We start from the raw sequence: 15,283 nt of genomic DNA, 5'->3' as shown, positions 1-15,283 counted from the left end.
CCGCCGCGTGCTCCCTTGGCACGCAGCGCGCCATTTGCCGCCTCGGCTCAAAAAACAAAACACAATCGGCCCTTTTCAGGGCCACCACACAAACCTACGTCCAAAGCAGAATTCCAGTCGTTCGTCGCACCACTTTTCTCTCTCTCTCTCTCTCTCTCTCTCTCTCTCTCTCTCTCTCTGTGTACGGTTTTTTTTTCCTTCTTACACACACAGGCGCCGCCATCTTGTACACACGTACTTGGCCACCTCCTCCACTCAACTCCACGCACGCACAGTCTCGCGACCATTAACCAGCACACGTGGCGCACAACAACACACCTCAAAAATAACCCCTCGGCGCTCAGCCGCGCCGCAACACACAGCCCATCCACCGACAAGAAGCATACAAGCAAAGAGGGAGGGGAAGGAAGGAAGGAAGGAAGGAGCTCACACAACGCAAGGGCACGCTTCCTTCCCTCCCAACCGCACCGCACACCACGTCAAAAAAAACTCCAAACAAAACTAAAAGGCCAAGTAGACTAAAAAGGAAAAGAAAAACCAGCAACACAGACTCTTTCGCACTTTTCAACTTCCGAACACTGTGGTGGCCCTGAAAAGGGCCGTTTTTCAATCTATCTCTCTTTCCTTCCTTCGGTCTCACACCGCCTAACCGCCGAAACCGTACAGGGTGCGCCCCTGCCTCTTCAGGGCGTACACCACGTCCATGGCCGTCACAGTCTTGCGCTTGGCGTGCTCAGTGTACGTCACCGCGTCGCGGATCACGTTCTCCAGGAACACCTTCAGCACTCCGCGCGTCTCCTCGTAGATCAGACCAGAGATGCGCTTCACGCCGCCCCTGCGCGCCAGGCGGCGGATCGCGGGCTTCGTGATGCCCTGGATGTTGTCGCGCAACACCTTGCGGTGCCGCTTGGCGCCACCCTTGCCGAGCCCCTTTCCTCCCTTGCCGCGGCCTGTCATTCTTCTTCTTCAAGCGTCTCAACCACAATAATATAAAAAACAGAAAGCAAGGCAAGCTCCTCACCCGGCGCTAGCGAGTCGGCTACGGTTGTGGCGCCCAGCGCGCGCGCCGCCCCCCTATATAGACTCTGGGGCCCCGCGGCCCGCCCTCCCCTCCCCCCACCACCGCGCACCGAGGGCATATAAGCGCAGCACCCGGGGCGCGCGGGCCCGTTGTCAAGGCAGCACCGGACGCCGTCGCGCACGCATATCCTCCACGCCGCATCCGCATCCGCAGTAGCCATGGCCCGGACAAAGCAAACGGCCCGCAAGTCCACCGGCGGAAAGGCGCCGCGCAAACAGCTCGCCACCAAGGCGGCGAGGAAGAGCGCGCCCGCCACCGGCGGCGTCAAGAAGCCCCACCGCTACAGGCCGGGCACCGTCGCCCTGCGAGAAATCAGGCGCTACCAGAAGAGCACAGAGCTGCTCATCCGCAAGCTGCCATTCCAGCGCCTAGTGCGCGAGATCGCCCAGGACTTCAAGACCGACCTGCGCTTCCAGAGCTCCGCAGTCATGGCCCTGCAGGAGGCCAGCGAGGCCTACCTCGTCGGCCTCTTCGAAGACACCAACCTGTGCGCAATCCACGCCAAGCGAGTCACCATCATGCCCAAGGACATCCAGCTCGCGCGCCGCATCCGCGGCGAGCGCGCCTAAACCCGCACACCGCCAAACAAACAAAACGGCCCTTTTCAGGGCCACTAACGTCTCTCCGTCGCGAGCAAAACTTTGTCGGTCGCAACGACTAGTTCCCCACTCACTCTCCAGTCCAGTCGTCCCACCCCCGGCCCGGCCCGGCGCCGCCGTTTCCAAAAAAAAGAAAAAAGCACCGCACCGGCCGAACCAAGTCGCAAGCGTCAATAGCGCCACCCACACAGGCCACGGCACAAAACGTGACGCCCGGAAAGCAAAGCAAAGCAAAAAAGACTATTCCAAAACCACCACCAAGACAAACAAACAAACAAACGCGGCGCAAAATAAATAGGTAAAAAATAATAAAAGTAAAATACACTTTGTGTAACACCAACCGCGGCGCCGCCGCCCACGCCCGCCAACGACCCCACAATCCAACCACCATCCACACATGAAACAAACAAACGCCAGCAAGCAAGACAGACAGACAGACAACAAGGCAACCGACCGACCACGACACGACACGACAATCAACACCTTCCCGACGTGCTTTGATGGCCCTGAGAAGGGCCGTTTTTGTTTTTGTCCGGGACCGCGCGACAGCCTCTGGTTGCGCGCCGGCCTCCAGGCGACGGTGTCAACCGCCAACCCTTCCCTGCCCTTTTTACTTCTTCTTCTTGGGCGAAGCCTTCGCCTTAGACGGCGTCGCCGTCGCCTTCTTCGGGCGCGGCGCCTTCGGCTTCTTCGTCGGAACCTTGGCGGCCTTCTTCGCCTTCGACGGCGACTTGGCCTTGGCCGGCTTGGCCGCAGCCGCCTTCTTCGCACCCGCGGGAGCGGCCGACGCCGCAGACGCCTTCTTGGCGGCGCCCGCCTTCCGACCGGTCGCCGCCTTCACGCCGCCAGCCTTCTTTGCGCCGGCCGCACGGGCCCCCTTCTTCTCCTTGCTGGCCGGAGCGGCGCGCTTCTTCTTCGCACCACCGCCGCCACCACGAGCCTTGCCGCCCTCGGCCGCCCCGCCGCCGGCGCCGGCAAGCTTGAAAGAGCCCGACGCGCCCTTCCCCTTCGTCTGCACCAGCTCGCCAGCCACGACGGCCGACTTGAGGTACTTCTTGATAAAGGGCGCCAGCTTCTCCGCGTCCAGCTTGTAGTGCGCGGCAATGTACTTCTTGATCGCCTGCAGCGACGACCCGCCGCGCTCCTTCAGACTCTTGATGGCGGCCGTCACCATCTCAGAGGTGCGCGGGTGCGCAGGCTTGGCGCGCGGCTTCTTCGCAGACGACGCAGACTTGGCCTTCTTCGTAGTGCCGGTGGCGGCGGGTGCCGCGGCAGTCTCGTTCGTAGCCGCCTGGTCTGCCATCTTTTGCCTGTTCTCTTTTCTTTTTTCCCCTTGCTTTCGCTTCCTTCTCTCCTTCGACGACGCACAACAGCGAGGGGCGCGCAGCAGAGAATAGCCGCGCACGCGCCTGGCCCAGCCAGTGTCGCGGGCGGGCGCGGACGGCCGAGAGAGCGGCCGCCACTCGGCGCGCCGCCGCGCCGCCGCGCCGCGCCTCCCGCGCTTGCTACCGCCCAACGTCCGACAGCCTGCGCGGAGCAGCCCCCAACCTGCGCCGCAACCACCCGCGCCATTCAAACCACCGAGGATGGGGCTACACACACCGACACCACGGTCGCCAACCAGTCGCCGCGGCGGCGCCGCAAACCACGGCCAAACTGCAGCCACCGCGCGCCACAGCCTGGGTCGGCCCGCCGAGAATCGCCGCCCCCGCCCAAATGCCGCCCCCACAGCCCCAGCCGACGACCCGCCACAATGGCCAAACCTTCGTCAAAACTCCCACACCGTCGCCGCGGCAGCCCGGCCACCGCGGCCGGCGCCACAGCCACACGAGCCGAGTCGTGCGGCGATGACGGCCGTGCACAAACGCACCTCCGCCGCCCCATCGCCTTCCGCCGTTTTCCCGATCGGCCCGCAGCCGTCGGGCCACGGCCGCGGGCCGTCCTCCTCCTCTCGCCTCGCCCGCCAACACCCACAGCCCTTCCAACACATTTTTTTTTTCTTTTTTCTTTTTTTTTTTCTACTTTTTTACGATCGCCGCCTGCGCAACATGGCACCGGCCGACGGAGCGCCAACCCCCCCGCCACAGGCGAAAACAAGACAACGATAAACAAACAAACAAAATAAATTACCAGCCAGCCCCAACTACAGACACACCGAATCTGCCCTCACAGCCGACCTTACACGCCTCAACGTCAAAACAAAGGTGGTTTCTTTCTTTCAACGGTTACCTTACCTTAGGTTACGTCAGGTTAGGCTAAGAAGGCGTCAGGGTTAGGTTAAGCGTTGACGTGACGTCACGTCTTAACGTAGGCGTTAAGCTAAGGTTGCGGTCACGTACGTTAGGTTAAGGCGACTTGGGGGTTGGCCTAAGGGCTTACGTTAGGTTACGTTAGTTTAGGTGGCTGCGTTAACGGCTTAAAGAAGTTTAGGAGGTTAAGGCGTCGAGGCGGCCGCACCCCCTTAGCTGCTGCGGCTCGGCCACGCCACGCCACGCCACGCCACGCTTTGGGGTTTCATAAGGTCGCGCGGCGGGTCGTCGGCACGCCGCAAAGGACAAAACTGCAAGACGACGTCGAAAAACAAACAACAGGTAAAAAATAAATAAGTAAAAATAAACGACGCCGACAGGCGGGGATCAGCAGAACGAGCAGATTCCGGAGAGCGAACGAGACACACACGCACGCACGCACACACACACACACACACACAAACCCCCCCGAGCCGAGAGAGCACAGCACCACCACGTGTCGGCCTCCGCTCACCCGACTCGGCTGGGCTGGGCTGGGCTGGGCTGGGCTGGCGGCCGGGCCGGATGCACGTGCACGTACACGTACGGCTACAGCCACTACCCGTACACAGCCGCTCTTCACGCAACACCAGCCAAATGGCGCGCCCGCGGCTCGTCGCGGTCGCAACGCCACGCCGGCACACTTTCGGCACCACCGTCTTCGCGCGCACCGCAAACAAAAACGCAGCCGACACACACAGAAAAAAAAAAAAAACAACACAGAGCGCGAGAGACGGGCGGCGGCGCACCTTTCGCCAGCCGGCAGGCAATCGACTCGCCCAGTACGACAAACGTGCACGCCACCCCACCCACCAACCAACCAGTCGTCGTCGTCGTCGTCGTCCCGAAATCAAACAAACTCTCAAAAGGCACAGCCCCTGCTGCCAACGGACGCAGGCGCCACGCAGCTCCCTTCCCGCCACACTCGATTCGCAGCGCAACTCACCCGGCACACCGTCAAACGACGGGCTGGGCTCGCCGCATCGCCGCAACCTACACACCTTCCCCGCCACGACGCACAGCCCCACCAGACGCCCGTGCCGCAACGACACTACCGCACTACTCCTCTCGCCCTTGCCATACACGACACAACACGCCAAAAAATGAAAATCCAAATACAAACAAAAACACCGCCCCCACGACCCAAACACATGCACGGCGCGCCAACACACGCGAGGCAAGGCACGCAGCAAACGGCGTCCCCTCCGCGTCGCGCCATCAACCTACACACACAAGGCAACACCAACAACAAACAGCCAGCCAGCCAGCCAGCCAGCCAGCCCCACTCTCACGCCGCAAAAACAGAAAACACACCGAAACCGCCAAACGCCGCACATTCGCGCTTCGCACTCACCACACACCTCTCGGCATCCGTTTCGCACACAACGACGCGACGCACAATACATCATCACGGGCTACGCACGCACACCGCGACCCACTTTTTTACGACGCCCTCGCCAGAGCACACGTGCCCACGCCCACACACAGTCGACACAACGACGCAGCGCGCAGCAGACGCGGCCGCAACACATACCTCCCCGACGACGCGCCAACACCGCCAGCCACTGCTCACTCGCCCAAGCAACCCGTGCACACAACTGCCACACGCGTCCACCACGCCGCCGCCAACCACCCGCCCGCCAGGGGGCGCTCACGTCCGCGACAACAGCGCGGCACCGCCGGACCGGGCCGAACCGAGCCGAGCCGCCGCCTCCTCTCCACTCGGCACGCCACGTCCTGCTTGCAAAACACATGGCTCGTCCCTCTGTACACACAACGCGCCTGCCTGCGGTCGCCGCCGGCATCTATCTACCTGCGCATCGGAGCCAGGCCGGCAAGCCCACACTTAAATAATGCACTTCACCAGCCAAACAAACCCACTCTTCCTTTCTTTGCACAGCGCATGCAACAGCAGCCCCAGGAGCCGGGCCCGCCGCCAGCGTCTCCTCCTCCTCTGGGCACAGCCAGCCAGCCGTTCCCACCGCCCCGCCCCTGCTCTGCAGAACAAGAAAAAACGAAAAAGTACCAACACACGCACCCAAAGCGTAAGCCAGACAAGACCAGCCTCTCCAAGGCCACACACACGCAAAAAAACAAAAAAAAACAAAAACACTACAACAAAATAAAATAAAATGAAAAAGAAAAAGCAAGCTGTCGCCTCGCCCCCGCCCGTCCCCCCACCCCACCACATTCGCCCCCTCCGCTTGTTTTCCTTTCTACAATTTCCCTCTTTTCCACCCAATATCCCGCCGCGGTTTACGGGCACCGGCCGATTTTGCGCCCGCCCACATGTGTGCCTACTCCCCACCACCATTCCCTCCGCAGCCCGCAGCCCGCAGCCCGCAGCCCGCAGCCCGCTTTTCCCCCCTCCCTGCCCACACCACACCACACCACACCACACCACACCACACCACACCACACCACACCACACCACACCGACGGTGCTGACGTCGACACGCACCCAAGACAGGGGCCACGACCGTCTTTTTTCCTGGGCCCATCCCCGCACCGCACCTCCTTCCAATCATCAACGCTGTGGCGCCTGTGTCCGCGCGAGACGCGTGCGCGCCGCCTCTCTCAACATCCGTCCGCCGGCCGGCCCGTTTTTCGGCCCCCAGGCCATCCGTCAACCACCACTGCCCCTGCCCGCCCCGCACCACACCACACACCGCTGCTTGCCCCGGCCGTTGCCACCAAAGGCGCCAACCGCAGCCCGCGCGCGCCAGAAAGAGATGGCAAAACTACAGGGACCCAGCCGACCGACGAAAATCAGAGCAATTGGCCGGGAGGATCAAAAAGAGAGCTCCGAAAACCACCGTAGCGAGGCGTGGGAGGAAACGTTACGAGAAGCAGGAAGGGACCAGGAAAAATTCTGGAAATTTCTTAAAACTCGTAAACTAGACACGAAACATCTACATCTACATGGGGAAGGAACGACCCCACAGACCGAGCTGAAGCACTGGCGGATTCACTAGAAAGGCAATTCCAAGCACCAGAAGCGGTAGATGACGAAACTGATGACCACCAGGAAATGGTACTCAGAAGGGTAAAACCGCATCCTAAGTGCCCCGATCAGAACATCTTTCACAATCCAATAAACGCAGAAACCCCGTATCTTATCACATCACAAACATACACACATCCTAAGAAGGCATCAGGCCCAGATTCCATCAAACCGCAACTACTACATCACCTACCTCCAGCAACTATCAATTATCTATCTAACATCAATATATAATGCTTGCTTCAGACTAAACTACTTGGAAACAGGCCCGAGTCATCACATTACCAAAGCCAAACAAGGACTTATTATTTCCGCAAAACTATAGGCCAACTTCCTTGGAAAGGTTCTCGGAAAGCTCATTCAAACTGAACTGAAGAAATTCAATTCTTAAAGGATAACAACATAATCATCCCACAACAATTCCGATTCCGCGAAGAACACAGCACCACCCACCAGGTGACCAGACTAGTCGAGCACATATGTCAGGCCAGAAACATTAGACACAGTACTGGAGCAGTCCTGCTTGACATTGGAAAAGCATTCGGATAACGCCTTATCTACAAGCTCCACCAGTACAACTGCCCCATCCACATTATTGCTTCTTTTCTCCGCAACAGAGCATTCTATGTCCATGTACCAGGAGCGGCAAGTAACACTAGATCCATAGAGGCTGGAGTCCCGCAAGGCTCAGTGCTGGGGCCCATTCTCTACTCAATATACACAAACAAACAGCTGGGAGGACACTTGTCACTATTTGCAGACGACACTGCAGTCTACCGCAGCAGTTCTAACCTGCAATATAGAGTCACAAAAATAGAGCAACACCTACAATCCATCCAGAAATGGGCTAACCAAAAAAACAATAAACGCGGAGAAAACCCAAGCAATACAATACGATTCACATTCAAAAAGAATACCTCCTAACCTGCATATACGCCTCAGAAATAACAATCTTCCATGGTCAGGCACAATAAAGTATCTAGGCATCAAGCTGGACAAGAGGTTGACATTTAGAGACCATGTTACACACGTTTGTAACAAGGCTGCAGCAGCAATATTCAGACTGTACCCAATCATCAAAGGAAACAGAATAAATATGCGCGCCAAAAAGAAAATCTTCAAAACCGTCATAGGAACCAGCCATCACTTACGGCTCTGAAAAATCTCGTCAATGGCCGCAGACACCAAACATAACAAGAGTAAAAAAGGGTGCAGAACAAATACTTCAGAATTACTGCTGATGCCGGCCGGTACCAGACAAACCGAGACATATACACAAACCATAACATACTCAATCAAAATCCCGGAAATCATCCAAAGAAAAATCCATAAAGTTTTTTTTTTTTTTTTTTTTTGTTTTTTTTCCACCAAACCACGGATTCGAACCACCCACTCATCAGAAATCTGGGACCAAAATCCACCCGACCCAAGAACGACATTTCCCATCACGACAAAACACCACAAACTACAACATACCATGATAAACAAAAATAAAATACAAACACCATAACACTCACTCAAACAAACAAACATCTACACACACCCAAGAGACCCTATCATCCCATCATTTTGTTACCCAACATAATCAGACAGAAGGCAGGGATCAAGGACAGATCCGGTCCTTCGAGTACAGGGGGTAAAAAATACCCATCAGACCAGCTCTCTCTCTCTCTCTCCTCCTCGCTTCTCCGTGCCGACGCTGCCCCGCACACGCGTTCGCGTTCGCGTTCGCGCTCGCGTTCGGCCGACACCACACGACAGGTCTTTGGGGCCCCGCCACTGCGCACACGCACGCCTCCTCCTCTTCCTTAGTTCTTTTTCGCTTTTCTTTTCTCCCCCGCCCCCCGCTCTCACCGCCACATCATCCCGCAACCCTTGGGGCATGTTTCCCAACATCAACGCGCCCCAATTCCACTCTCTGCCCGTGCCGCACTCTCCACTTTGCTTCTCCCCGTCCCCTACACACACGACTACCGAAACCCCGGTTGACACACCTTCTCGTAGGACAGGGGTGCGTGCGTGCGTGCGTGCGTTGTCTTGACGGTGACAGCAACAGCAACGGATCCGTCCATCCCATTCCCCCCCACTCGGTAAAGAACCATGTTCAACCCACACTACACAACAAGGGGGGCACACACGAACGCGAAAGAAAGGGCAGGGCAGGGGCAACTATCTCGTACACATTCTTCCTCAGAACCCACATATCGCATCAACGAACGGCAGGCCAATTGCGGACTCAGCCGTGTCAGGCAAATCCAACCCAACCAACACCTCCCACGGAAACCCTGACACTGATCCAGCAGTACGTCCACATACATCGCCACACCAAATACGGGTGACGAGTGAGCAACAAATGGAACAATACACAACAAGGGCTGACCTAATAAAAACTGCACGTCACGTCATACCTTCCAGACAGACGCAGTTCCGACGGGACGGCGGAACCGTATACGTACCTTTCAGCCACAACAACCGACCGACTGGACACGCCCGCGTCTCCAGCCAGCCAACCACCAGGGCCACACAGCCCGCAAGTTTCAGCGTCAACACTTCTTAACGTACGTTGCAAACTTTTCAAAACATTGCCACACACACACACACACACACACACACACACACCACGAAAAGCGTCAACCTCTCTCACACTGGATACACTCAACACTTTTTGTCGGCGGAGCTTGAGGGCCAACGGTTGACACACCCCCACCGGCCACACAGGTTTCCCTTTGAAAATTGCAGTGACGGAGGAGACGCGGCATTACGAGAGGGTTGTTTCCGAGAGCGCGAGCTGGACGGAGCTGCGGCGCCGCCGCCGCCGCCGCCGCCGCCGCCGAGGGGTAATGAACGCACGCGATGCCGCATGACAGCCCATCACCCAAAGTTTCACCCACAACTGCACAGGTCGCACCCCCTTTTCGCGCCATACTAGTGTCGATCGTCAATTACAGCTGACGGTGTTCGCATTTGCCACTTGACGAGAGGGGGGGGGGGGGGGGGGGGGGAAAAGAAAACAAACATCTGACACGCCATGTGTTTCTCTCTCTCTCTGTTACATCTAGGTCATTCGGCAGCCACTGTAAAAAAAAAAAAAAAAAAAAAAAAAAAAAAAAAAAAAAAAAAAATATTTTTACGACATGGTTGGGTAAGTGATTTAAAGACAACAATTGTGGGTCACACACCATAGACCATTTCGATAGTGTTCTTGTTCTTCTCTTTTTCCTTTTTTTATCGCTCAATTGAAATCAAACCTGGGGATGATGCAATGCTGCGATATGGCACAACCGTCGTCCATTGTACACAACTCGGGAACAAAAAGAAACCAATTCAGGGAACGTTCGTTCCTTCACAACGTTTCTTTCAACGCACTTGGTCTTTACCATCCTGTATATTCAACACACATTTCCTTTCATCAAACTAGGGCATTTCCATAACAGTATTTGCAATACTGCTTCTTCGACGTCATTTCACCATCTTAACTAGAGACAAACAAACAAGAAAATAGCAAAACAGCCTTGAGAACCCCGTCCACCAAATTTCAGTTAGCACGGCATCCAAGATTCTTTTCCGGGGAGTGCAGTGCAGCTGACGCTGCTCAGACCATATACCGTCGCCAGTCTCACTCAACTCTTGCGCATTCCATTCTACGCTACGTGACTATGCAAAAATGAATGAATCAAACCCGCCCAGAGAGCGTCTTGTGCGAGGGGACACACGATATAGAGAACAACAAAACACACAGGGGACACCACCACAGTTGGAGAGAACGTTTCCACCACGGCAGCCGCGCCGTTACGCGCTTTTTTTTTTTCCTCCCCCCCACTGCACACCTCCGACACCACGGGAACGTTCACCGTCCCGTTGCCCTACACTGGCGTTTCTTTTCAACCCCCCACCCTATTCCTCGCTCCCCGGACATTCGACCGATCACAAAGTGCAACCTCTCGTTACCGTCGGGTGCCCCTCTTCATCCCCGGGGCGCCAACAACAAAACAAAAACACCACCGACGCCGTCGTCTCGCGTCACCTCACTCAACTGAGCGGAAAATACACGTACATCCAGAATGACGACACCGCCTCCAGACGTCAGACGTCAGGTCGAAAGAGGGCACCGTACGTCGTGGCGCGTGGTCTCCTAACTCACCTCGCGCGTACAAATACAATGCAATGCGTGTCTCCTCACGTTCACACACACCTCCACGCTCCACTTTTACGTCGCCCAACCAACCAACTACTAACTTAACCCACCCGCTCGGCGTAGAAGCAGCTGTAGGCGGCAACGTGTTTCTCACCCTCGCCACCAACGGTGTGACATCCGACAATCGCGGTTTGCTTTCCGTTCCACACCTCCGGCCATACCATACAAAGGGGACAAAAAAAAAAAAAAAAATATATATATCAAACAAGCCAACTCCAGCGATCCGCCCCCCTAACACCAACACGTCTCGAAACACCCACGCCCACGACCCGGCTGTGGCCTAAAGTGCGTATCCCAACGTCACACCAAAACCAAAGGCGCCGGCGCCGCACCACACCACACCACAAGCTACAGCTACAGCTGTGCCGCCCGTCCACCCGCTCACAACAACAACAACAACAACAACAACAATTCCGCCCTTCCCGCAAAGGCATTTTGGTGGCCCTGAAAAGGGCCGTTTTTTCTTTTCTTCGCCGCGCCGCGGACGAGCCTCCTATTTCCAAGAGCCACCTCCTTACTTGGAGCTCGTGTACTTGGTCACCGCCTTCGTGCCCTCGCTCACCGCGTGCTTGGCCAGCTCGCCAGGCAGCAAGAGCCGCACAGCGGTCTGGATCTCGCGGGACGTGATGGTCGAGCGCTTGTTGTAGTGCGCCAGGCGAGAAGCCTCGGCCGCAATGCGCTCGAAAATGTCGTTCACGAAGCTGTTCATGATGCTCATCGCCTTCGAAGAGATGCCCGTGTCAGGGTGCACCTGCTTCAGCACCTTGTAGATGTAGATGGCATAGCTCTCCTTCCTCTTGCGCTTCTTCTTCTTGTCGCCCTTCGAAATGTTCTTCTGCGCCTTGCCAGCCTTCTTGGCGGCTTTCCCGCTAGTCTTGGGCGGCATCACGAACAAACAGGCAGGCAGGCAGGCAGGCAGGCAGGCAGGCAGGCACGCGCAGTCAGTCAGTCAGTCAGGCGCTCCGCTCCAGTCAGCGTCTCCCCACACAGTGGCACCCGCCGCACGCCGCCGCCGCACCTTTACCAGCTCGCCCTGCTGCGGCCGCCGACCAATGGGGCGCGCGCGCAACCGGCCGCCGCACCCGAGCCCATAAAGGACCCCCACCCCGCCGGCGCCGGCACAGTGCTGTTCGAGATGTCGTTGAGAGAGGTTGCTTTACCTGCGAAGGGTGTGGCGGATCGCCGCCCGTCGGGGCCAGCTCAGGCGACTGAGCTGATCCCGGTGGCGGCCCCATCCGGCCCCCCACTTATGACGAACCGGCTTACGACAACTGACCACGACAGGAATGACTCTTCGGATTCTGATGTGCTCTCTCGTGATCGAGTGTTCATTCTTATGAACAAACTCGCTCACGGGGGTTCCTACCCGGGTCGAAAGGACGACGAGGCGACTATACTCGCCTTCTGTCACATTCGGAAGGGTGCCACTCTGCCGTACACGAGGCAGCAAGTGTCGGGTGTGCCACCGAGAGCCCCGCCGGTTGAATTGCGCGAGTCTGCGGTCCCGGCGGTGGCGGCCTCGGCGGGAGTTGCGCCGCTGGCCTCGACCACTGAAGAGGTCGATGTGCCCCCGGCTGCACCCCTGGTCCCCAAGACACGAGAAGAGCCCGTGGCTACGCTAGCTGCGGCCGCCGAGATGCAGGATATCGACCTGCCTGACGCTAATTTGGCTGAGGCCATAGCCGAGTCAGAGCGCCGTGACACTGACTCTGACGCTGCCCGTGCGCCCAGAAAGCGCCGGGCTATGACGCATGACGACTCCGACACTCCCTCTCAGACGTCCGACACAGCGAGGCCGCGGAAGAAGGCCTCGAGGGCTTCCCGCCCTTCCACCACGGAGTCTGGGACGACTATCGCGGGCTCCTCCGCGAGCGCCGCCTCGCCGAGACCGACGAAGACGCGGCGGCCCACTCGTCCACCTGCCACCTCCCGGCAGCCGGATGAGGATGGTTTTGTCGCCCCTCCCAGGCGGCGCACTGCCAGGGCTGCTGCGCTGCAGCAACCGACGCCGCTGCCGACCGCCAACGCGTTCGCAGGGGCCAGTGTGGACGCGACTGAAGATGGTGCCGCGCCTCCTGTGTCGGCCCAAAAGAAGCCCCCGCCCATCGTCATCCAATGGGCGGGCGGGTACAAGGAGTTCCAGCAAAAACTAGACAGGGCGGCTACGTCCGCCACTGTCAAGACTGCTGGCCGTGACCTCTACAAGGTCACGGTGTCCTCCAACGAGGAGTACCGCGCGGTGATGGACACCATCTCCAGAGATGGCCTCCCGTGCTACACGCACCCCTCTGAGCCGCTCAAACTTCTGAAGGTGGTGTTCCGCCACCTTCCACTCAAGTTTGGGGCGGACTATCTCAGAGAAGAACTCGAGGACATGGGCTTCGGCGTCCGGTCCACCGGACTGATGAAGTCCCCACGCACGCACCGCGACATGCCACTGTACCAGGTTGTCCTCGTCGACAACCTGGAAAATCGGAAGATTTTCCAGGTGCAGCGAGTCGGCCGGGTCAGGGTCGCGGTGGAACCTCTCCGGGCCAAAGGCAAGAGGGCCCAGTGCTTTTCCTGCCAGAGGCTCGACCATGTCTCCCGCTACTGCTCTATGTTGCCCCGCTGCGTCAAATGCGCGGGACAGCACGAGAGCAAGTCTTGCGGGCTCGCCAAGGAAGAGAAGCCGACGTGCTGCAACTGCGGCGGCGCGCACGTTGCCAGCTACAGAGGCTGTTCGGCCTTTAAAAGGGGCCGAAACCACCGGAGCGGAGGGGCTGCTCCTTCTCGTAAGGTGCACCCGTCCACCAGCTTTGCTGCCGCCACCAAGGGCGGACCATCAGCCGCCACCGCCAGGCGTTCGGAACTGGCGGCGGGCGAGACGAGGCAACCGGCCGCGCCGTCCCCGGCTTCGCCCGGGGGGGAGGCCAACCCACCACCCACGCAGAGCGCGCGGGTTGCCGCCCCGCGCAGGCGTCGCCGGCGCGCGGGCCGGGCCACCCATGCCGCTGCACGCTGGAATGCCGATGACACACTGCCACAACAGACGACGGCACCTCGTGCTACGCCGCAACCGGCTGCCGACGCTCCGCGGCAGTCGTCTGCTACGGAGTTGCCGCAACCGGCCTCCCCAGTGGCGGAGGCCCCCCCAGCGGCCAACGCCGCCCCCTCGGCCACCGATGCAGCCGAGCTCCGTTCGCTCTTGCGGTCGTTGAGCCAGCTGCTCGAGCAGCTACCGGTGCTCGTCACCGCGGTCACGTCTGCCCTTCAGGCCGGCGTTGCAACCCCGCCGCGTCATGGATAATCGCCACATTCATGGCCTCACCGTTTGCGCTTTCAACGCAAACAGTTTGGTCCCCCAACAAGGGGAATTCAGGGAGTTCTTGCGCGACGAGGCAATTGACGTCTGCCTCGTGTGCGAGACCTTCCTGAAGCCGGGGACACATGTCAAGGTGGCCAACTATCGGTGCTACCGCACCGACAGGTTGACGCATGGCGGGGGGACGGCTATTTATATCAAGGCGTCCCTCAAGCACCATGACGTTCAGCTTCCGCCCCTCACTGCAGTGGAGGCCACTGGGGTGGCTGTCACCACGACGGCAGGGGTGATCACCTTCGTTGCGGCCTACAGGCCGCCGAGGGGACTGCTTCAGGAGCCCGACATCGACGCCCTGCTGGCTCTGCGCGGGAAAGTCTTCATTGCGGGTGACTTGAATGCCAAGCACACGCAGTGGAACTCCCGCGTTACCAATGCCAGCGGCCGCCGACTCCTCCGCGCCACACAGCGGCATGGCGCGATAGTACTGGGGCCTTATGATCCCACTGTCTTCCCCCATCGAGGCCAGTCAGATGTGCTCGACATCGCCGTGCTCAAAGGTGTTGGGCACTTCACTTCGGTCACCGTTCGATGTGCCATGTCGTCCGATCATCTCCCGGTGGTCTTCGACATGGACGTCATCGGTGCATCTCTGCCGTCCGTCCGCCGCAACTTCCGTGGCATCGACGAGACGCGCTTCCGTGACGAGGTCCTTGCCCGACTCGAGGGCGCGCCAGATCCCGCTGTGCATGGGGCTGAAGAAGCGTTAGCCTTCTTCACGCGGCATACACTAGCTGCGGCGGAGGCGGCCACCC

The 15,283-nt window shown here is 58.7% G+C and overlaps 1 protein-coding gene across 1 annotated transcript; it reads left to right on the top strand.

Moving 5' to 3' along the window:
• Positions 1-12,302: 12,302 nt before the first annotated feature.
• LOC126332481 (serine/arginine repetitive matrix protein 1-like) lies at positions 12,303-14,346 on the top strand (the record flags this gene model as incomplete). Its single annotated transcript, XM_049996610.1, has 2 exons — positions 12,303-13,438; positions 13,904-14,346. Coding segments are annotated over exons 1-2 (1,579 nt in total), but the record flags the coding sequence as incomplete, so codon positions are not given.
• Positions 14,347-15,283: the final 937 nt, after the last annotated feature.

This window comes from Schistocerca gregaria, unplaced genomic scaffold (genome assembly GCF_023897955.1).
Source record: "Schistocerca gregaria isolate iqSchGreg1 unplaced genomic scaffold, iqSchGreg1.2 ptg001463l, whole genome shotgun sequence".
NCBI classification, from domain to species: domain Eukaryota; kingdom Metazoa; phylum Arthropoda; class Insecta; order Orthoptera; family Acrididae; genus Schistocerca; species Schistocerca gregaria.
Note: the sequence above shows the minus strand (reverse complement) of the source record. Positions and strands in the feature narration are given on the sequence as shown.